Source organism: Amblyraja radiata, chromosome 10, assembly GCF_010909765.2.
Source record: "Amblyraja radiata isolate CabotCenter1 chromosome 10, sAmbRad1.1.pri, whole genome shotgun sequence".
Classification (NCBI taxonomy): domain Eukaryota; kingdom Metazoa; phylum Chordata; class Chondrichthyes; order Rajiformes; family Rajidae; genus Amblyraja; species Amblyraja radiata.
Window position 1 is genome coordinate 20,775,712 of NC_045965.1, and position 24,602 is coordinate 20,800,313.

Consider the following 24,602-nt stretch of genomic DNA (forward strand, 5'->3'; position numbering starts at 1 on the left):
TCAAACTGGTATTTTTCAAATAAGTGGACCAAAGTACCTACTGATATTAATAAAAATATTTAAAAGTGCCGAATGTACAATGAAATACTCCGTTGGGAACCGTGGTGGAAACGTTGTTCCTGTAATAGTTTTTTTTTAAAGGAGAACTGGATATGAATTTGGGGGAGCTTTTGCTATTAGAAAATTGTCTCAAAAACATAAGCTTTTTAAAAGTGCTCGAAACCCCTGATGTCAGAATTTTGTGTAATCTTCTGATCCGTTATGTAATCATTTTGCTCCGAATCCGAGCTATAACTGGCTGGTAGACACAAAATGCTGGAGTAACTCAGCGGGACGGGCAGCATCTCTGGAGAGAAGGGATGGGTGACGTTTCGGGTCGAGACCCTTCTTCAGACTGGTGTCAGGGAAGTCTTGTCTATAACTGAATGCATTTGTGTCTTTTCCACCCCGTTTTATGGGCGAGTGCTGACCAAATTATTCGCAGGATTTCTGTGATCTCTCTACTTCTGCGCCTGCAATATTTGTGACTTGTGTCTGTTGCACTTCACTGCGTAATTTCATTCTTATAACGATTTTCTAAAATAATTAAGTTCAAAATCGGTTGTGTGAATATCCCAGGCGCGGGTGCCCAATTGATGCTTGAGATCAAGGCAGTCTCAAAATGCTGGAGTAATTCAGCGGGCCAGGCAGCATCTCTGGTGAAGAGGAACAGGCGACGTTTCGGGTCGAGACCCCTCTTCAGCCTCAAAGAAAGGTCTGTTTGAAGAAGGGTCTGTCTCTTCCCCTCTCAAGAAAAGTCGCAACCCGAAACGTCTCCCATTCCTTTTCTCCAGAGATGCTGCCTGACCCGCTGAGTTACTCCAGCTTTGTGTGTCTATCTTCGGTGTAAACCAGCATCTGCAGTTCCTTCCTACACACGGATCAGAAGTTTACACAAAACTCTGTCATCAGGAGTTTTGAGCACTTCCTAAAAGCTTATGTGTTTGTGACACAATTTTCTACACGCTCGTTGAGTTTCTTGCCTTGACATTGACACACTTCGGATGACCAGGTCCTGCCTATTTCTTCTCATCCCAAGCGCCCACTTGCTCCGGTCTGTCTCCTTCATCCTTTGACTCATCCTGTTCTATCTGCCCGAAGATGTCTCAGCACCGACCCGTCAGTGCCCCTGCCTGCCTGTGCCCCGAATGTCTGCTCTTCCCAAGGGTGTTGGACTCATGCACTTGCCCATCTCTGGCCCCTCAGTGTGACGCCGCCCCCTCGCTATATTACTCAGCACTCACCTTCCCATCCTTGTCAACGCGGAGCTGTTAGAGCCGAGGCTGCTTAGTGCCGGGGATGAGGTTATCGGGGAGCAGCAGCAGCCACGTGTGAACTAACGTCAGTGAGCAGGGACCACGGGCAGGCTGCGGGCGGCCAGTCACGGGCTGGGCTGGGCTGGGCTCTGCTTGCTCCGCTGCCGTGAGGTAAGAGCAAAGGCTCGCTGTCTTTCTCCACAGTCCAGGGGCAGTAACGCCAGCCGCCGATCCCGCCCGCCAGACACTTGCAGAGCCAGTGCAGGCATGGGCATCTGCCACATATGTCATTATGTTTGCAGAGTGATTCTTGCAATGAAACTGTCTGTAAAGCTTTGACAGAAGTTGGGATAAGGGCTGCGGCATGTAAGTTTTTTTTTAGAGACTGCTCCCGTGTACTTTCGGAGAGAGCTGTATTAGTAGGGAGCGAGTGGACGGAATCTGCAATACCATTTACCGGTGCATGAAGGGGAGGCGAAATCGGAAAGTTTACTTGTTGCGAAACGAGCTGGGATTACATTTAACTGATTCTAGTTTAGATACAAAATGCTGGAGTAACTCAGCGGGCCAGGCAGCATCTCTGGAGAGAAGGAATGGGTGACGTTTCGAAGAATCCAGTTTGGTCTTCCAAAATTATAAAAAAAGTCGGCGTGGCTTTCTACCTGTTAATGCCAAATTAAGTACGTGCGGTGTTTGGCGAAGTTAAATTTCGAGGAACACTAATTGCAGGGAAATGGATGGCACAAACCGCTTGTTTCTCTGCCCGCGGGGAAAGGGCCAAGACATCTGCTCTCCACTGCGAGCTGGCCAGCGGCACAGTGCCTCTTCCACCCTCCCATGCCTGTCCCGCTAGTGTGTGTTCGCAGACTGAAGTTTAGCCGAGTACTTTGCCTAAAAGATCCCGCCCGCTTTAAATTGAAACATTAGCAGGGCACAAGCGGTCAAAAACAAACTCGAGACCAAACCAAAGATCCTATGATCTTTGCTCGAGACTAAAGCGTGGTTTTAATTTATTTGCAGTAGTTGAAAGTCAGTTTTAGTGCATTTTAGCGGTAGATGACCGAATGCAATTCGGGATCCTGAAGGAGACCAAACGAATGACTGGAAGTGTTGCAGAAGATAGCACGTACATGCCAACTCCCAACGCTGGAAAAAGTTGAGCAAATATTTCCAAGCAAGTTGATAACTCGGCCTGCCTTCACAATGAACAAAGAATGACCCCGAGAGTGGTGGGGAGAGGAGTGCTAGTGTAGAGTGTGCTTTTAGTTTGAAGTTTGGATATATTTATGCGAGATAAATTGATTCTTATCAGTTCCACCCTTTTGTTGAGGGTGTCTCATTGGTATTAACGTATAAAGCCATTGTCATATTGAAAGTCAATGAATTCCAAATGTTCAGGATCCCAATGGAAATAGTTCTCGGGTAATTTAGATTGGAAAATCATGGCCTGAATGCCGGCTTTATGCCGCTGCTTTAAATTTGGCATTGGTCGGGCTAATCATTCTCTCTGTCTCCTGCAGTTAGACTGAAACGGAAGAAGTAGTCCTTGGACTGATCCTTGGAGTCTTTTATATATTAATCCCTGTGCTCCTGGCCACTGTTGGCCCTCACCTCATCCCATCACTCTCCCAAAGACCTCCCTGGTTCGGGCTGGGTTCAACTGGATTTTCCAATGGGAATGGCCGTGAATAGCTTATTGATGTTATGTTAATGAGGTCTAAGGCTCGATGTTCAGTAAACCATGGGCTGGCTGAAATCTTGAGGATTGCAATCCAGCCCCTTTACTACTTTTCATTTTTGCATTAATTTCTTACCATGTCCTTCCCATCTTTCTTCGCTGGATAAACTGCGAGAGGTTGAAGATAGAGTTTATCTACTAAATGATGTGGTAGGTGAGGGGGTTACATTTAATACAGATTTTGATACGTGTTGTAATTTTCAACTGCTTGAAATCTATTATGAAGATATTTTCCCACCTGTAACATGAGATGATTAGTTGCTGGGGCAGGTAAGAGTGGGTTCAAACAATCCATCTAGGTGTGTAATTTAAAGTTCTTAATTGTTGACTCATTCCAATTTTCAATTTTACCCACAGCTTCTATACAACTCTACTCCCTTGTCAAATCATGATATGCTTGTCCTTAATTTCCATTTGAACGCACAAAAAAATGTTACATCTGTTTCTACTTGATTTTCAATTTCATTGGAAATGTTTACATTGAATGAGATTTGGTTTTCAGACACCACAAGATCGTTGCTTCCCTAAAATACATTAGAACAGTTGCTCCCAGTTTTTAACCTTTCTTTCTTTCTGGTAGTACTTCATTTCTTCCACATTCTGCCAGTAATGGCATGGAACCTCTCCAGTTCTCCACACAATTAACATCTGTCTGTCTCTCTCCTCAAATGCCTATCCCCTTCTTAAAACATCTCTCTGCTCACAACCTCTCTCTTTACTCTCCCAAAAAACCATTCCATCCTCAAAACTTATTTCTCTCCTCTCTATCCTCAAAACAATTCTCTCATAACATTCTTGCTTTGCTCTCTCACTTCTCTTTGATAAAGCTACCAATACTTTCCCTGAAATCCAGACACTCGTTCCTTCATATATCCCTCTTTTTCAGTTTTGTTACTATCCAACTTTTCAACTAAATGAGTTTCACTTGCTGAAGATCTAGCTGGGGCACACCACAGTTCTTCCTTTTATTTCTGCTTTTGGGGGAAGTCTATCTGAAGTTTTACACAGCGTATCTTCTCTTGCATTCTGATTAATGTGCCTACCTAATTTTGAAACCTTTATCGCTGGTATTGTCCCATAATCTTGTGAATATGGGATATACTGCACCGAACATCATGTATGTGCTGTGTATGAGTATGTTTTGTAAATGTAGAAATGGATTGGAAGTAATGTTTTATAAAGCCTGAAAAACAATAATAATTTTTAAATACTTAGAGACTGAAATCACGAGCTAGAAAATTAAAGTTTGCTTGGACATTTATTTGCTTCAAAATCCTAGTCATCAGGTTCCAGTGATTTCAGCATTAGCAGCAATGTATAGTGTGAGCTGTATAATGTAAAACTTTGAATAAATACTTGACAATGCAATAATAATTCAATTGTTACTGAATGTGACACAACATCTGGTTCAGCAAAGATGTTGTTCACGATCGTACCTTTGTTTGCAGGAGAAACAAAAGACTGTTGGTCTTGACCTTGTTTTCCTTTTCACATAAAACATGGTGTTTAGGGAAGTTATGTAGTTATAAGAGATTTTATAAGAATAGAATGTCAATGAGTCATGATGATTGCACTGTTTGGACTTGAGAAATGACAGTAGACTTCAGGTTCTGCCCTTTCACCGCCTACTGGTTCTTCGGTGAGATTGCCTTGTAACTGGCTACATGCAAATTTATTTGCATTGAGGCAGTAAAAAGGTACTGACCCACAAGAGTTGAAACAAATACATATCACAGACCCTACAGTGCGCACTCTCAAATATACCCTGACCCCGAACTTCTTTCAGAAAAATCGTAACATCTGGTTCCTTAAGGCACATAGGGCGGATAGTTTAAAATGAGAGAATATATAATGTATTGGACACAGACTGCTTCAAAATAGCCACGTTGGAATGTTTAAAGTTGATTCAACAGCCAAGCAATGTGTGCTTAAAAATAATTTGTTGAAGGTATTAAATATTGTAAATGATGTTACTTTGCGAGCAATTCAAATGGTGCAACTGTGCAATTACTTTCAGCTGGTAATTTCTGTGCCGTGTGATATAGGACCAAAATGTTTGTTACAAAATAGTACTGCCAAAATTTGACAGGTAGACAGCCAACATTATTAATTTCATATTTATCGAATAGTGGTACACATTTTTTTGTGTTATTTTTCTCGGTTGCTTGCAGTCTCTAATCATACTCTACACGCATGAACCAGGGATAATTGCAGTAAAAACAGATAAGGGTTTCAAACCAGAAAAATAGCTTGTGTCCAATTACTATTTGCAAATTCTCCTGTAAAATATTATAGTGAATGTCGTAAAAAGATGTTAGGACATTTCAAAGCTCTTTAGCTTACAACTGTGGCTCAAGACCATCGGTGGTGATGGTTCAATGCAAAACATTAAACCTCGGAAAGGCACACCTGTGAGGAAGAATTCTTTGAGATGACTATTGATTCCAGCTCTATAATGCAGCATCAGGGGGTGATGTAGTTAGGTGGGATCTTGTTTGTCATCTTCTGATTATAGACAGCAGACCTCCTCAGTAATCACTTGTTTTACACTGCACTTGCAGAGATCTTGCACGAACGTGTCAACCCTCACAAAACTGATGTTTTTAGAATTACCATAGATAATTAGAGGAAATGATGCATGTCTTTGCTCTCTGCTTCAGTTGTCAACAGACAGAGATCGCATCAACACCTATGGAGCAAATTGGAATTTTGTTTGTTAAATAACTAAGGCATAAAGAATTGCATGGAATACTGGGTCCTCTGCAATTTAAATCTCTCTTTAGTATTTCTGGCCGAATTGTCCTATCTATTTTACACCGAGGCAATTCCTGGAGACATAATTAAATTTCCCTAGGATTATTTTGAAGCTGGTAAGAATAATAAGGTGACAGGTTGTCCCCAGCTTACGAATGGTCAACTTGTGTCCAGCCTGTACGTTTGAGCGAATGTTTGATAAGCTGCTGGATGGATTTACCGACTGCTGCAGGGCTGCAGGCAACATCTCTTGACACTTGCTGGAATGTTGCCACATTAAATCCAGGAAGAATACATTCTTGTTAACATGTTAATGTCCATCCTGCAAATCCTATCCAGAATCCAGACCAGCAGCAGTGTATTTTTTTAAAGCAGTCACTAGTATTTAAAACCTCGTCTGCGGTAACATCCTTCAAAGGAATATCATTTTTTAGCGCAAGAGAGGCTCGGGCTAAATTTATTTACATTAGCTTTATTATTAAGAAGGGCGAAACAAGATTTAAAATGTTTCTCCAGGGTACCTATTCCTTTGCAACAACCGATCTCTACAGACATCTTCTGCCATGGGGTAACTCGGTTTGTGGCTACATTTCCAACATGTAAACTGTTCTGGGGGGAATGAGGAAAGGAATTGTTGGTTTCGGGTCGATACCCTGCATCAGGGCTCATTGTCGGCTTATTGACATAGTGCAGAAAATGAAACCGCTTTGCAGATTGGTCAAAGACCAATGGAGAAAGATACATGAAGCTTTGAGTGAATCTTCACCATGTTTGCTGAAGTTTCACAGTTTTTTTTAATCTAAGTTTTCGAGAATTTTTTTTCTCTTGATACATATTATTCCCCCTTCCAGTACTTATTATTCTGCTGAATATTACTGAAAGCTATTTTGTAATTAATAGCAGCATGCAACTGAATGGTCTTTTTTTGTGTGCCCATTTTAGGTTCCCTACAGCTAAGAAATGATGTTACTCCAACTTGTGACTGCAGCCTTGTGCCTGGGTAAGTCAAAGGTTAAAGTACTTGCAGTAGCCCTGTCAACACATGGGAGATTATAGTCTACAAATAGTCCACGAATATTTCTATTCTTGGCTGCTATGTCAACAAAATAAGCAGCTGTGGTAGCAAGGAAACAAGTCTGGCCTGTGATGATATCCACGCTAGTTTGGTATTCATGTGGTCTGCTACAGAACATAGAATTTTATTTTTAGGTGAGTATTTCAAAGTAAATTGTTCATCTTCTCCTTCATTGAAAGGAAAATTGTTCATTTATTTTTCCTCACTACTTTTGGAAGATTACACAAACTTGCTGCACTGTGTAGCAGTGTGATCAATTTATATAATGTGCACCCATTTCAAGAATCAAGAATGTTTTATTGTCATATGTCCCAGATAGAACAATGAAATTGTAACTTGCAGCAGCACCGCTGAATATGTGCACATAGTACACTGCAAACAATATGATAAACAAGAAAAACACTTCAGTGTGGATATATACACACTCACACCTCACACGCACATGTGCACATATACATATTCTCCCATGCTCCCATCCCCTTCTCCCATTCCCCCTTCCCCCATCCTCTTCCACCTATATCCCTTTATCTGTCCTCACATTTCACCTATTTTCTCCTTATCTGCCCCCCCCCCCACCCACCCCCAATCACCTGTATCCACCTATTACTTGCCAGGTTTTGTCTCAGCCTGACCTATTTTCCTTTATCCTTCTTCTACAATCATACCAGATTCCTCTCCAATCCTGAAATAGGGTTCCAACCCAAAAATTACCTTTCCATATCCTACAGAGATACTGCCTGACCTGCTGAGTGACGTTGGCCCTTTGTGCTTTTTCTTTTGTAAACCAGCATGGTTGTTGTGGCGTCAATGGTAGAGTCGAGAGGTCCGCTGACAGCAGGAAGGCCTTGGGTTGTGTTGGTGACCCAAACACAAATACACAAAGGTTATTGATAAATAGAAACATCAGTAAAGCTGCAGGGAAACAGGGCTTGGAGCTACCTACTGTACTGCATCTGGTCACACACCAGGTGGACATTGAAGGAATGGATTTGGTCAGCTAGATGAACATGTGCCACAGAGTGACATGCAGCCATTTAGAAGCATAATGCAGAAGCCTTAACTCCTCACAAAGGACTGTATGTGTGGTTCGAGACACAAGAGACGAGATGCTGGAACCTTGAGCAAAAACCTGTTAAAGGAACTCTGCAGGTCGGGCAGCATCTATGGAAGAAAGTAGGCAGCCAAGGTTAATAATAATAATAATCTTTATTGTCATTGTACAAGACAACAAAATGTTGTTGGAGCAGTCCTCCAGCTGCACAGGAATATCAGTATAAAAATACGTTTAAAAAAGAACGATTAAAAAATTAGACTATAAACATATAGGAGTATGGGCGGGTGTGTGAGAGAGAGAGGGGGGGGGGGAAATCAGTGTGGGAGGGAGATAGAGTTCAGTAGTGTCACAGCTCTATGGTAGAAGCTGTTTTTTAGTCTTGTCGTGCGGGCGCTCAGTGTCCTGTATCGTCTTCCTGAGGGCAGGAGGGTGAAGAGGCAGTGTCCAGGGTGTGTGCTGTCTCTAATGATGCCCTTGACCCTCCGGATGCAGCGGGTCCGGTAGATGTCCTCCAGTCTGGGGAGCTGGGTGCCAGTGATCCTCTCAGCAGTCTTAATGACGCGTTGGGTCAGGACCCTTCTACAGCAGTCCAGAGATGCTTCCTGACCCCCTCTGCTCCTCCAGCAGTTTGGGTTCTGCAGTGTGTGATGGGCCTCTCTCAATAGGGGGAATCATCAACCACATCTTTGAAATAGTCAATGGCAAACTGCCAGATACAGCAAATGTCTGCAGCTCCAGCCTGCTGGATGCCAGATGCATGGAAGGTAATGGCCAACATCTCATTGAGAGCAAATGGCACTGTTGGCCTCATCCTGCACCTGAGGTTGTGACTGGAGCAGATGTTAGATTTTAATGAGAAGCAGTTTCCATGCTGTACCTCATTGAACTGCAATCCTTACTGAGGTACAGCATGAAAACTGCTTCTTGAGCAACTCTGGTGGATGCGGCCTAACACTGGAAACTTTGCCACCTCCCTTTACTCCCCTCACTCCCTCCTCCTCCCCCTCCCCCTTCCTCCTCCTCACAACATCCCCTACCCTGCTTGGTATCTGCACATTCTCCCATTTACACTGCACTGGGAATCTTTACTAATGAACTACTGTCTTGGATAAATTAGCTGTGCAGAAGGCTTTAAGTCAACTCTAAAGCCTCCAGCACTTGGCACACAAGCCGTTGTATACCTTGGCAGCTGTAAAACAATTTTAGCACAATTTAAATACTTCTGGAATCAGAATAGCAACTGGTAACTATCAATCAGCAACCATCTGCAATTAAGTTTGCTACTTTAAACAGCATTGGCAGGATTGGGGTGGGGGAGGGGAGATCCTTTCTGTGCATAAACAAGTTTTGAGCAGTGTCAGGTCAAGAGAGGTCATTAGCGGAAGCACGGAACTCCAATTTGACATTGTTGGCATCGAGTCAGCATTGCATGCTGATTTATTTGATGATCTGCCATTCTGGATACCTCTGGCAGGCATTGACTGCCCTGAACAACATAGCACCAGGTGTGACTTGTGCCACAAGTATGCATGGTTACATTGATCAGCATATTGAAATTCATTTGACACCCATAGCCACCCAAAGCAGGGGCTAGGGAGCCACATGTTGCAGTAATGAAATTCTTTAAATATTTTCCTTTTGAATAAATGCACATTGTAAATTTTGATGTGAAAGGAAGAAAAATATTTTTAAATTCCTGTGTTAGTTGAACACCACCGTTCTAAAATATACACTTTCAGTGATACAACAAGTTTAAAGTAAGATGATGTACAATCTTATGTAAAAAGAAATAAGCAAAAGATTGTGCTTTGATAAGATAATGGCAGGGACGTGCCAGCTTCTGTGGCGTACTGTCATCTCAATTCCCCAACATCTCTCTGTGTGAAGTTGTTGACATGTGGTTAGTCACTTTTCACTTAAGAATTGGCACATGTCAATACAATACAATACAATACAATACCTTTTATTTGTCATTTGAACCTCACATGAGGTTCAAACGAAATTTGGTTTCTGCAGCCATACAAAAAAAGAACCAAGACACACACCAACACAATTCAATTCACATAAACATCCATCACAGTGAGTCTCCTCCTCACTGTGATGGAAGGCAAAACTTAAACATATCTCTCCCCTGCACTCCCCTCTCCCCCCCATGTCAGAGTCAAAGACAGAGTCAAATCCCCCGGCGGGCGATGTTAAATGTCCTGCAGCCATTAAAGCCACGCCAGGCGATGCAAGGCCACGCATCGGGTCTTGGTGTTGGAGCCCCGGCGGGCTCTTGGTGTTGGAGCCCCGGCGGGCGCTCACAAAGTCCCGCGGCCATTCCAAGCCGCGCGGGGCGGTGATGTAGACCCCGCTCCAGGTAATCTTCAACCCCGCAACTCGGGTGGGAGAAGTCGCCGTTGCGGAAGCCCCGAAAAGCGGTCTCCCACCAGGGACCCGCGGGCTCCCGGTATTACTGTCCACAGACCTGCGGTAGGAGCTTCCGAATCTCCGGGTGTTGGGTCACAGCAGCGTTCCACCACAGCTCCACCCGCTCCGGACTCGGTCAGCTCCGTGATGGTGAGTAAATCCGCAGCTCCGCGACTGGAGCCCCAGGTCATTCCTGTTGGAGGCCGCTCCACGTTGCAGCCCCAAAGACAACGGAGACCCGACAAAGAAAAGGTCGGGTCTCCCGTGCAGGGGAAAGACCTTAAAGTTCCCCCACCCCACCCTGAGACTTGTGTCGTGCACGAGACCACAAACTTTGGCAAAGGAGGAAAAATAAAAATGACTTTTTAGTTTTGTCCTACTGCAAACCAAATTTTCTTTCTTTACCTTATCGGTTGCTTGGAGTTTTTTGGATTTAGGCTAATGTTCCCCTTTACAATCTTTCTCTTCTCGAACCTCTTTTATTCTCTTCAACCCTTTTTCCTCTCCTTAATAGTGATTGCATTTCTGAGTTTTATACTCGTATTCTCTTCATTCTGGCATTTTCCCCCATGTATTAGGGTTATCTGCCTGTTAAAGCATTAGGCATTTTGAGTAAGGGCCAAAGTGTAGCTGCTGCATTCTATCCAGACATGCTGCTGGATTGTTTTTCCAATATTTTTTAATTTGTGGTGCCTTTTGCTTTATCCAGGGATTCTATTTTGAAAGGTTTCAGTTATTTCTGACATGTTGAGAGAAAAATAAATGTGCGGCCTTCTCTTTACAATTAATTGCTTGAATCTTCAACACATTGAGCTGAAAAGGTTAGAATGTCTTGTTAAAAAATGGCAACTGGGAAGATCTATGCAGAAGCGCTTGTTAGAGAAAAGTCATGCTGACATTATTGAGCTTGACTTCTCGAGAATATAACGGTAATCAAATTGGCTTTCTCTAATACAATGAGAGCTAAATTTAAAAAAAAAAAGGGCCATTTGTCAATATTGTCAATGTATAGAGATGGTTCCTACAAGGATGGTTTCACAAGAACAAAGGGAGTTAATCTTATTCATTAGCAAGCATGCTCAGTAGAGAAATGGGCTTTTGCATGCCAAATTGGGCAAGTATGGTGCAATTCAATAGGTGATGTCTTCATGGGATATGGGTTTACACCAATTATATAATTGTCCAGCATCAAACAATGTAGAGTTTGGCACAAATCTAATTGGCAGAGTAAAATGGAGCAAACGTTCATTTTAATTTAGAGATACAGCTGGGAAACAGGCCCTTCGGCCCACCGAGTCCGCACCGACCAATCCCTGCACATTAACACCACCCTACACACACTAGGGACAATTTACACATACACCAATCCAAATAACCTACAAACCTGTACGTCTTTGGAATGTGGGAGGAAACCGAAGATCTCAGAAAAAGTCCACGAGGTCACGGGGAGAACATACAAACTCTGTACAGACAGCACTCGTAGTCGGGATCGAACCCGGGATTATGTTAAATATGTTAAATCAGGCATGGAAATCGCTATCAAAACATGGAGGGGACCGGGGGACACTGGCCGTCGTTGGCATGAGATGAGCTGGGTTTAGCGCCGTGGGACGGGGATGGTCCAGTGGTGGTTCGGCAGTGATTACGGCATCGGAGACCCGGGATCGATCCTGGCCACGGATGATACGCAGGTCTCTGGCCAGGGTTGCCGAGATTTTTTCGCTTGACCCGGGCATGCAAATCAAGTTCTGCTCTGATCTTTGCCCCATGGATGTCTCCCTCCTCCTATCCTCAGTCCCACCCCCCTACTTCCGCCTCTGACCGACACTTCCCTCCTCCAATCATCGCGCTGAATTATCATTGGGTCGCCCCGATTGCCTGCTGACCGACGTCTCTCTTGTCCAATCGGTGCCCTCGATTAACAGTCCCACCCCCACTGTCTCGCAGAAAGCAGAGATTTCACCGAGTTTTTAAATCCGGATTACAAAAATGGGGGGGGGGGGGGGGGAGTCGTCCCCCACCTCTCAAAACAGGGGGGAGAAGTGTGTCCCCCCCCTAGCCCCCCGGGATTTCCGCCCCTGTGTTAAACGACTGATCGTTGTATTTTGCTACATGATGCAGGACTGGATTGATTAGAGAAACTCTAAAGTTACACCATTCATTAAAAGGGCAAAATATAATTTAAATGTTAATAGGAGGAGTGTGGCCATTTATTTAAGGTATGTTGGATTACAATGGATGGAAAGTGCACAAGATTCTGGTTAGTCCTCATCTAAACGTCTGCTTTTAACTCTGGGTGTTCTGCCCTGGGAAAGATATATTAGCTTAGATGGAATAGAGCACAGAAGAACTCGAGTGATACCAGGCTAATAAGATTAAGTTACAGGCAGTTGGAATTGCTATGTTTTACTGGGAGAGGTGATTTTATTGAGGAAGGGTTTAGGCTGATGATGTGGGACGATAATATAGATAAAAAGATCTTTCCATCTGACAGTGTAGTCGAGAACAAGCGGATCTGAACTTAGAAACATAGAAACATAGAAAATAGGTGCAGGAGGAAGCCATTCTGCCCTTCGAACCAGCACCGCCATTCATTGTGACCATGGCCGATCGTTCCCTATCAATAACCGTGCCTGCCTTCTCCCCATATCCCTTGACTCCACTAGCCCCTGGAGCTCTATCTAACTTAAAAGTAAAACTTGCTGTTCAGACATGTGGCTAGAGGAAACATACTTTTTAATATTGCCTTTCCCAGAAAAAGTGGTTGTAGCTGGCAAACTTAAAGCAAACCCACTACGGATATTGATTTTGGAGGGCTTTTATATTCACAGAAGTAAGGCAGATAGATGTTAAAAAACATTGATATGTCTTTTTCAAAAAGATGAATGAAATAAAGGTTTAAATGGCTGAACAAACTAATCTTGTTACTTTTAAGAAGAACTGAATGATTCAGTCTATCGGCGATTTAGGTGTTTCATAGTAAGTGTATTTCTTATATTATTGCATAGATGACGGTAGTTTTTGATGAAATGTTTGTTCATTTACTTCATAAAATGATTAGTCAAAGTCTGCAGTTTTCCAAATGGCCTTTGAAATAATGGGAGATTTCCTCAGACCTTCAAGTTGGCAGTGGGTGGGAAGTGTTTATGAAGGAACTGCAGATGCTGGGAAATCGAAGGTAGACAAAAGTGCTGGAGAAACTCAGCCGTTGAGTTTCTCCAGCACTTTTGTCTACAGTGGGTGGGAAGTGTTCACAATCAAGGACAGTCCATGTTTTTGTTTTTGTTGAGTTTTCTTTGCAGGCTTCTGTCAATCTCCTTCTGAGGGTGTGGCAGTTGGTCGGTACATTTTCCCTGAAAGTTTTACATGGCTGTTGTGTGAATGACTATATAAAATATTGATTGATTCTTTTCAATGCATTCACTGGAACACTCACTTGGAATTGATGAAGAAGAAGCAGTAGAAATAAACGCATGACTAACACCCAGGGTTTGTGGTGCGAAATCCAAGGTTTTTGTTATTGAACACTGAAATCTTCGCATTGGAATAACTTGATTCTTTGAGACAACTGGAAGAGTGTTTCTAGTTCAAGCAGCAAAGTAAAACATTTTGACATATTGTGTTCAAGAGTAAGAAAGAAACTTAACAACTCAATTTCCACCACGTTAATCTTGAAAGTTTCAATTGATTGTTTCAAAGATTTATTATCCAAAGAAATATCAAATTATTTTGTAGTGATCCAGAGATTAATAAATTGAATCTATCAGCAAGGCTTTTATCCCCCCATAATGTAAATTCCTGTAATCTAGAATTTAGGGCTAAGGAGATCAAGGGATATGGGGAAAAAGCCGGAATAGGGTACTGATTTTGGATGATCAGCCATGATCATATTGAATGGCAGTGCTGGCTCGAAGGGCCGAAGGGCCTACTCCTGCACCTATTTTCTATGTTTCTATGTTTATTTACTTTGAGGTAAGATTTTGGAACTCGTTTTATAGATGGATAAGTTCGATATATGTTGCACTTTTCTCACTTTTTGTTTTCCTGCATAGATTTCAGTGGATTTTTGGAGAAGGATAAAGAGAGATCTTGTGGTTGAATGAGTGCATGGTTTTGCTCATTTGTTAAATGGGTTGTTGTGAATGGCCAGTGGTGTTTAAGACGTGTTTCTTCCAGAAGGTGCAGTAGTAAAAGAGATTAAATGTGATGAGTTACACAAAGCCACAGGATCAGCATAATGTGTCAATGATGTAAGGATGCTATGAAGCCTATGTTTATGAATTACTGTTCTTATTAACTTATGCCAGTTCAGAAGTTAGAAGTAATTTGGCACTTGGATTAATTTGGTATCTTTGGCTTTTTGGATGGGATGATTCAGACCTAGTGTGTGTCAGAGTTGGTGAAGCAGAGCAGTGCTGTATTTATTGACGTCATTGACATGGTACAATGCAGTAAATGACGCGAATGACCGTTACCTAATGGCATTTGCAGCCAGATGCAATCTGGTGGAAAGGCAACAAATATCCAATGAGAAAACCATTCCTGGAAGGCACTTTGAATATTCATGGTATGCTCCCTGACAGCCACAAATCTTTTGGATTACGTACATTGCACAATGCGTGGCAGTTAAGGACACATAGGGTGTCTAACTGCAACAGTAGTTTCTGCTTTTGAGTGGAGTGTTTCTGGGCATTTCAGAATGATCCAATCTATTGAGTGCACAAAGTCACGTAACTGTTTAAAGTCGTAAGATCAATGGAATGGAATAGTTTATTGTCACATGTGACAAGGCACAGTGAAATTCTTTGCTTGCATACCCAAGGTACAAAAATAACGGCCATCTACGGCGCTGACAAAGTTACAAAGTATGCCGGCTCCTCCTTTGTTCTACCCCACCTTCCCCCCCCCCCCCAACACTACTACATGGGTCCACTCACGCTGGATTCTCCATTGTTATTCCCTCTCCCTCACGGCGGTCCCCACACTCTCATCGACCGCCAACTGCGGGTCGACCCGTGAGGTTTCACCGCCATCGCTGAGATCCCATCACCGCTGCCGAGGTCCTACATCACGTGTCCGCCTCGTCCATCGGTCGGCGTCATCATGGTCCACCGCACCAACCTCTCCACAATGCTGCCGAATCCTCTCCTGAAGCCGACCTAGGCCCTAACAGAAGGCTCCGTCGGACGCTCCGCTGACCTGGGCTCCGACCCGCGAGACGAGGCCCCTCCGACCCGCAAGGCCCCGGCGCCTCGATAAAGGCCTCCAGTCACGTAACCAGTCTGCAGCCGCGGCCCGGCAGGAAGCCTTCAAATGAAGTGGCTGGGAGTGATAACAAAATGGAAACTGAGAGCTGATGTTAACAATTGGGTAAAAACTCAATCAGGATTCTGAATCTTCGGTTTTGCATCAAGTTTAAACTCAGTTCAATCCCAGCAATTTACCACTGCCACTTATTTTCTCCAAGAAATTTGCCTTAGTGTTTCTTCCTTCCACAGATTTTTTCCCTCAATATATTTGCACTGGAACAATAATTTAAATTTCAGTATTGAATGCTATGTCATTCAACATTAATCATGTAATCTCTATTGATTTGTAGTTTACTGAAATCCATGCATATCATAGTAAAGGAAATCGTGCTTCTATATCCAGTGAGATTTAATTAAATTATGTTTCTATGGAGAAAGTATTGCTTGCTTGCTTTGTCTGGTGAATGCTGGCTAGGTTCCAAGTCATTTGATTGCCAAAATGCAGGAGGGAAAAAATGTTAAATCAGAGCTACATTCCACATTCAGATTGGTTCCAAGTTGATGTCATTAATAATGCAGTGATGAGATTCACGTGGACACTGAGATTAGTGCCTGAAGATGCAAACGTCCGAAATATGTAACTCTCTTGTAAAGATAAAAGTTGACATTAGAATGAAATGAGTGTGTCACTTGATGCAGTGGATCGAGTGTGCCACTTTATATTTATGCATCGACTGTAGTCGCGAAGGCGATGGATCAAATGCCCTGGGGAACATGGACTGAGAGGGCCAGGCATCGGATCGTGGGATGAACAAAATTGAGGCAACGACTGCAACGATCCTTTGTTACAGCTGCAGCTGTGACTGTAAAATTGTGCTAAAATGGTGCCTCTTGCATATGGACTCAAGTGGGCAGTTCTGTACTGACCGGGGTATTTATCCATATGCACGAGGATAGTCTTGCTGAGCTGTATGCAAAAAAAATGTATTTCACTTTACCTGGTACGTGACATAAAGAAACCATTGAACGGAGAAAACTTTATCTGACGACTTTTGACTGAAGCCTATCCATTAAACTTATTTATTATAAACATCCATTTTACCTTTTCTGAGAATTAATTCACGTCATATGAAAGAAAGTTGAGGATAAAGTTCAAAGGATAACTCTTCTGACTTGGTGATGACATTTTATATGTAAGCTCATATTTTATTTCTGACGTAAGTGACATTATTTTAAACATGTATTTGGTCATGTGCAATAGCACAGTTACACTCCAATTTATGTTCGTGCCTCACAAAAGTCAATAGCTTAATAGACTAACCAATTCAGGACATTATGGGCTAAAGGGCCTGTTCCTGTGCTGTATTGTTTTGTGTTTAATATGAGCCATGATGCCACATTTGAAAATCAAACATTCATCATTTATCTTAGCCTACTGCACTCAACTCTCACCACCTGTCATAAAGGATCTGTGTGTTCAATGTCAGCTTTACAGTGGATTAGTTACTAATTTACCAGCCATCAGGGACCTTAATGTAAGGAATTGTGTATAGTAAGACACATCTACTGGCATTTAGAAGGCCATTTATATCATCCAACAAAGGACACGGAGTGATGGAATAACTCAGTGGGTCAGGCAGCATCTCTGGAGAACAGGGATAGGTGATGTTTCGAGTTGGGATCCTTTTTCAGAAGAAGGATCCTGACCGGAAATGCCACCTATCCATGTTCCCCAGAGATGCTGCCTGACCCACTGAGTTACTCCACCGCTTTGTATCCATTTTTGTATACCGACATCTCCATTCATCAATTAGGGGGCGCACACGAAAAGGAGGGAAGTTCGGGGAAACAATGAGCACAATACGATTGGCAAAGTTATATTGTTAACGGTTGGGGAAATAAATGCTGATGAGTTTTTCTAACGCTTTCTGTTTTTATTGTAATGGGGGTGGGATTGGGTGAGGACACGACTTTTGTTTGGGTTGGTATTTTGACTGTGTATAGTTCACAATTAACAATTCAAACTTCAGTTCTCTCCTTTCTTTCTTTGCAGGAGTGTCTGTTTCAGTTTCTGCACCTGGTCCAGAAAAAGCCTTTGAGATTCCACCATGGAATTTTACGATGTTTTGCACACTGCAAAAGCAGGGAGCTATTGAAAAACACAGAAGCTGGCAGCCTCGGGAGCACAGGAATTCAAGCAGCCTCCACTCTTCACTTAGCGAGCATATGAGAAATGCAAATATATCATGTTCAAAGGACCAAGATGGCTTTGGTTGCTGCCTCTGGAAAGAACAATGGCCTGTTCAGCTCATCAATGAAGAGAACAGTAAGAATCAATTTCTTGGATTGTTTTGTCATTCGTGGTGCTTTGTGCTCTTAAAGAACCTTAAAAGCGTACAGCTTGTGTAAATACATTAAAATACGTGTACAAAAGTCACTGAGGATTAAGCCAATTGCAGTAAAATTAACTGATAACAGATGTGTATAGCCTTGGATTTATAATATATAATATACTTGAAATTTTAATACACTTGATGGCATCGTTATTAACTGGTGGATTTTGTAAAAGGATAAGTAAATGCTAACAGAGATCGTGAGATAATGATGTTTGCACAGAATTAATTTAAGACAACAAAGCTCGTACTTTTTTATTAAATTAATTTATGGCACTGTACTTTCATTCTCAGAGTGTAAATCGATTCCATTGTAGTTGATAGGAACGTTTTGATCTCTGGCACTCTGTGACCTTTCATAAATATAGACTGCCACCAAATGCTAAAGTTTGCTTGGACAGCCCAATTCTTGTAGACACAGTAGGAATACGGGAGAAAGAGGGGATTGTCAAGGGATAACTCTTAGCATTGGTAATATTCCTTTATCTGAGTGGTGAGATCTTTAGAAACAAGGGGCTGCAGATGCTGGCTTGCAGTAATGAACACAAAGTGCTGGAGTAACTCAACAGGTCCAACAACATCTCTAGAGAACATGGTTGGTGATGTTTTGTGACAAAACTATTCCTCAGTCTTCTGGTTTGAAGAAGGATCCCGACCTGAAATGTCACCTATCCATGTTCTCCAGCGATGCTGCCTGATCTGCTGAGTTACTCCAGCACTTTTTTTGGGTCTTCTTTTGGTGATATCTTTATATTAGTATGATTAGAAATGCATGTCCAACATTAAATATGCTCCTTTTTTCCAGCACCCACGTCCCTAGCTGAATGTAACATAGAAAAATGTAACCTTAAATCTTTGGGTCTGAGTTTAAAATCTGAGATATGTTGGATTATTGTGCTATTTGATTTCATATCATTCTAACTGGAGAGTATGTTTCACGCCTGGCAGCATGGTGTTCTATGACAGGAAAGTAGTATAGAGATTGGCATTGTGGTGGAGGAGGGTTGGGGCTTATGTCACAGAATGGTGTGTAAGGTAGTGGCCAGGTTTGTAGGATTGGGGACATGGGAATGAGGAGACGATAGGGATGGCATGTGCGGAGGATGATGGTGGCACACACCGGGAATAATTGGTGGTGTTGCCTAGCTAAAATGTTGGTGATGTACACAGTGTATGGAAATCTATGTCCATGGACGGGGGGGAGAGAGATGTGGGAGTGCGATTTTCTGAATGAAGTTTTGTTGGGGGATGGATGAGTGTACAGGGTCAGTGACAGGAATTAAACCCCGATGTCCGGCAGAAGCATGAACCATTTTTTCATGGGTTTTGCTTTACTTTTGGACAAGTACACTTTAATACAATGTTATAAACAATTTGTAAAATGGTCTTTAAAAACCTCTCGTTAGGTAGCATGCAGGTCTTGGGGATAGCCAGGTTTGTGATAAGGGCATCAAAATGGATCTGGGCATCTTTGTCATGTAATTACCTGTGTCAGGCATGGCCTCTACTCACTTTGATGAACAGCGCACCTATGAATCAAAATGAGAATGTGTTTCCTGTCTTCCTTATTACATTCAGAAGGGGCTATTGTGTAACTCCAAACTCTGAGGAATGTTGGGATTTAACTTTCTTCCAATTTCCTCAAAGTCCTCTGATCTCCAGGGATACAGCAGATAATCTGACCATACCCCACAAAATCAGGACATGTCCAAAATTGCTGATGCACCAGTCAACAAAGAAACTTACATTTGACACAGGTGTTTAAATTTGACCTTAATCTGGAGATGATAGTGTTGTGTACATTTTATTTTGGACATGCAGTAGAAGTCTCAAGTTTAAGAATGTCCAGCATCCAGCAAATGCTTTGAGTTGCTGAGAAGTAAATTTGCTGCCTGTAACTGTTGTTCAGTGTCTTGCAACCTGATCACCTCCCTTTCAGACTCGGCACCTCTCTTACTGACTTCCATCTCTGGGCCCTGCACTGGGCATTCTGGTCCCTCACTGACATTTTGTAAAATTGTAACTTGTGCCTTTGGGCATGGAGCTTGAGACATATTTGATTTAAGGCCATTGTATGAAAATGTTGACAATCTGTAAGTTACAGCCAAGTGTCATTTACCCAGTGGGTAATGTTTCTCGGAGAAAATGTACAGCTCCTTACCTGCAGACACGCAAGCACGATACGGACGTAGAATGGCATTCAGTGGGTGGCTTTGTGGGTGGCCAACCTGTCCATGTCCTTCTGCAGAGCCCCTGCTTTCCCCCCACTACCTGCCCTGCCATCTATTTTCGTACATCATCGGCAAACCTGGCCACAAAGCCTTTAATCCCCTCATCCAAATCATCAATATACAACGTGAAGAGTAGCGGCCCCAGCACCGACCACTGCGGAACTGCGCTAGCCATGGGCAGCCAACAAGCAAAAGCCACTCTTGGCCTTCTGCCATCCAGCCAACTTGGCAGCCTCATATGTGACACCGTATCAAAGGCTTTCTGAAATTCTAGGTAAACAACATCCACTGCCTTTCGTTTGTCTGTCCTACTACTTAAGGGCCTGTCCCACGAGCATGCAACTGCATGCGGAAGCGCGACCTAACGTGGTCGCTTGAGCCATACGGCCTCGCGGGGCCGGTCCCACTTCGATTGCCGGAGCCCTATGAAGTTGTGCGGAGCTGGTCCCGACATTGCACGGGGCTCCGAAAAGCTGATACTGTCCAAAAATTCCGCGCGGCAACGGCCTGTCGGCCAGCAGCCACATTGAGGCCGTACGCACCACCTAGACGGGCGTGCGCAGCGTCTCGATGCCGTACGCAGCGTCTTGACGCCGTACGCCTAGCACAAACTTCCCGCGGACTTCTCTCGAACTTCACGTCAACTCTTACGGGATCGCTCGACCTCCGCGCGGCCCCCGCTTCCGGTTTGGTCGTGCTCGCCGCATGCAGTCGCATGCTGGCGAGACAGGCCCTGTACGGGGATCACTCAACCTCCGCGCGGCCCCTGCCTCTGGTTTGGTCGCGCTTGCCGCATGCAGTCGCATGCTCGTGGGACAGGCCCTTAACTTCTTCAAAGAACATTGAGCTATTCACATCTATAATTGCCAGTTATTATATATCTGAAACTGTGGGCAAAGCTAAACCCAGTGCTCCAGGTGGGATACAACCAGAGCCCTGTGCAGGTGTACACCTTCCAGTTTTAGAGGTTTACTTTCCATTAGCTTTTTTTGGTCTCTTTCCACTAGCTTTCAGTTATTTCAGTGCATGAACTTCTAAATGTAGATTTCTCTAAAATGAATGCTGCAGTGTCTAAATAGTCTTTGAAGGATTGTAAACCCAGAACTATAACTACTTCAACCCAGCTAAGTTGCAGCTTGGCCCAAGTCTGAAGCAAGTTAATTGTCCAAAATATCTGGTTAGTATTTGAGTAGTACCTTAGTTGTAAAGTTGCTGCTCATTTATTAGAAATGAGAAAATCTTCCTTTAAAAAAAAAAAAGTGCACATATTTAAGGATTAAGCAAACCATTTTCTCATGATACGTGCTGAGCCTCCAGAAATGTGTGGTGCTTTAGATGTTTCCATCTAGTATGTGTTTTGTGGTGAAATTAAGATGATCAATGCAAAATGGATCTATTTGGAATGGAATTATTCAGTTTATTTCCATTTAGTATATTTTATTGTCACGTGTAGCGAGGTACAGTGAAAAGCTTTTTGTTGTGCGCTAGCCACTCAGCGGAAAACTTATACATGATTACAATTGAGCCGACTACAGTGTACAGATGCATGATGAAGGGAATAATGTTTAGTGCAAGGTAAAGTCCAATTAAAGATCAAGTTTGTCTGTCTCCATTAAGGTGGGTAGTAGATCAGGACTGCTGTCTATTTGTTGATAGGATGGTTCAGTTGCCTGATAACAGCTGTGAAGAAGTAGTCCCTGAATCTGGAGGTATGTATTTTCAGACTTCTGAGCCTCTTGCCTGGTGGGACAGGAGAGAAGGCGCAGTGACCAGGGTGAGACTCATTTTTGATTATGCTGGTGGGATGCCGCGTGTGTGAAGTGTAGATGGAGTCAATGGAAGGAGATTTGGTTTGTGTGATAGTCTGGGCAGCATCCACAATTCCCTGCAATTTCCTGAGGTCTTGGATGGAACTATTAATGAGGGAAGCATGTTGCACCATCTCTCAATACTTGAAAGTACTGGACTAATCTGCAAGCTATTTGGAACAAAGCTTTGCTCACGAAAACAGATGGGCACGATTTTTAATGTTTTCTTGCTTTTGACCTGTTCCACATGTGAATTGGTGTTACCAGAAATGAATTCATAGTTGTTCAAAGCGCAAATTACTCAAAGGCAAGAATGACTTCAATCTGGCTAGATGTGTACTGAAGTGGAAAATTAATTTTCATCCTTCTGGCTGATCTATCTCTCCCGTCAAATCCCATTCTCCTGCCTTCTCCCCAACACCTCTAATACCTCTACTAAATCAGAATCTACTTATCTCTGCCATAAAAATATCCACTGACCTGTCCTCCACAGCCTTCTGTGGCAGAATTCCACAGATTCACCACCCTCTGACTAAAGAAATTTCTTCTCATCTCCTTCCTAAAAGACCCGTCCTTTAATTCTGAGGCTATGACCTCTAGTCCTAGACTCTCCCACTAGTGGAAACATCCTCTCCACATCCACTCTATCCAAGCTTTTCACTATTCTGTATGTTTCAGAGGTACCCCCTCATTCTTCTAAACTCCAGCGAGTACAGGCACACTGTACTCATCATAGGTTAACTTACTCTTCTGTGGCTCCACATATGAGATGACCACATTAATCCTTAACCTCTTAGTTACCCTTTTGCTCTTAATATTCTTGTAGGGTCACTTAGGATTCTCGTTTACTTCATCTATAAAAACCTATATCATCTCTTTTTGCACGCCTTTTTGCAATGTCTATTCATCATTATTTTTCATATTTTTAAGGCCATATATTTTTAAATCAAAGATGCCTGCTTTTCATTCTACCATGAAATGTGAAATGAGTTCTAGAATGTAAAACATTCAAGAGCGTTGCAAATACTTTAATTGACATGGGATAATAGGTAGACTCGCTATCATTTTATTCAAACTACAAAACCAACCTTTAATTTAAAAAAGCTGTTTATAACAATAAAAATATTTATTGATTCCTTATAACACCTACTTTAATAAATAGATTAGGAGGAAGAATTGACAAAAATGTCCAGAACATTCTCATTTCTACAACTTGAACTACTGATCAGATTTTTAATTGAAAAAATAACTCGTGTTTATACAGCTGCTTTCATTTCTCATTACATTACAAATCCCTTAAGTAATGAAAAACAGTTGCATTATAGTTATTACGTAGTATAACATATTATATCAATAAATAGTGCATAATATGTTTTGTGATATTGAATGAAGAATAAATGTTAGCAAGGAGAGTGGAAGAACTCTCCCGTTCTTAACATTTTGCCAAGGTGTCTTCTACATCCACTTTAAAGTACCATCTGAAATTATACACTAGATTACGTGTCTATTTCCCTATACTGGTAGTCCTGCTATAACTTCTGAAGAAGGGTCTCAACCCAAATCGTCACCCATTCCTTCTCTCCAGAAATGCTGCCCTGAGTTACTCCAGCATTTTATGTTCTGCTATAACTACCAGTTGTGTTCCTAAGAAGATAGATAGATAGATATAATTTATTTGCCACACAACCAGGGTTGGTGGAAATTTGGGTTGTCAGCAGCAGTACAATAATAAAGAACACACAATAAAACTGTAACACAAACATCCACCACAGCATTCATCACTGTGGTGGAAGGCACAAAAAATTTGGCCAGTCCTCCTCCATTTCCCCCCCGTGTACAGGACCAGAGTCCAGTCAGTCCAGGATCGGCTCTTCCTCACCGGAGACCGCGGCTTTAGATTGTTGTAGGCCGCAGGCCGGCGGTCGAGATTTAAAGTTCCCGCCGCAGCCAGAAGCACCGTAGACTGCAGGGCCGGCGGTCGAAGCTCCCCTCCAGGGGTGATGGTAAGTCCATGCCGCACCCGCGGTAGAAGTTGGCTGCGGGCCGGCAGTGATGGCTTCTTCTTCCCCCGGGTCCCCAACGTGAGATCCCGGGCTGTAGACGCTGCACCAGCTGGAGCTCTGCAGACCGCGGCTTCAAGCTGCGACTTCAGGCTGCCGGCTGCCCCGGGCCAGCGAAACGGAGCGCTCCCCTCCAGCGAGCCCCAGCGAGGGCTCACCCGCTCCACGCCGAGAGTCCACGCTGCGCCCGCCGCTGAAGCCCCGGGCGCGTCTCCGGGAAAGGCCGCGTCGATCCTTGATGTTAGGCCACGGGGGAGGCGACCTGGATAAAGTCGCCTCTCCATGGAGGAGGCGACCAAAGCGGTTTCCCCCTTACCCCCCCCACACCACCCCCCACACAAAACACACGAAGAAACACAAAATACACACTTTAAAACATACTAAAAAATTAAAAAAAGCTGGAAAAACTGACGCGCTGCTGACATGGCTGCACACAGAGGAGCGCCCCCTACAGGACAAGAAGCCTTGTGTTATATAAAATGGTGTTATAAAACTATTGTGCCAATGGGGGAAAGTGGGTTAGGGGCTGGGGA

At 43.2% G+C, this 24,602-nt stretch overlaps 1 protein-coding gene across 1 annotated transcript in view; it reads left to right on the forward strand.

Moving 5' to 3' along the window:
• Positions 1-1,472: 1,472 nt before the first annotated feature.
• lepr (leptin receptor) overlaps positions 1,473-24,602 on the forward strand; it is an 87,009-nt gene continuing 63,879 nt past the window's right edge. The window contains 3 exon segments of the mRNA XM_033029136.1: positions 1,473-1,661; positions 6,730-6,787; positions 17,631-17,903. Coding sequence (XP_032885027.1) covers positions 6,748-6,787; positions 17,631-17,903 — 313 coding nt within the window. The 5' untranslated portion in view covers positions 1,473-1,661; positions 6,730-6,747.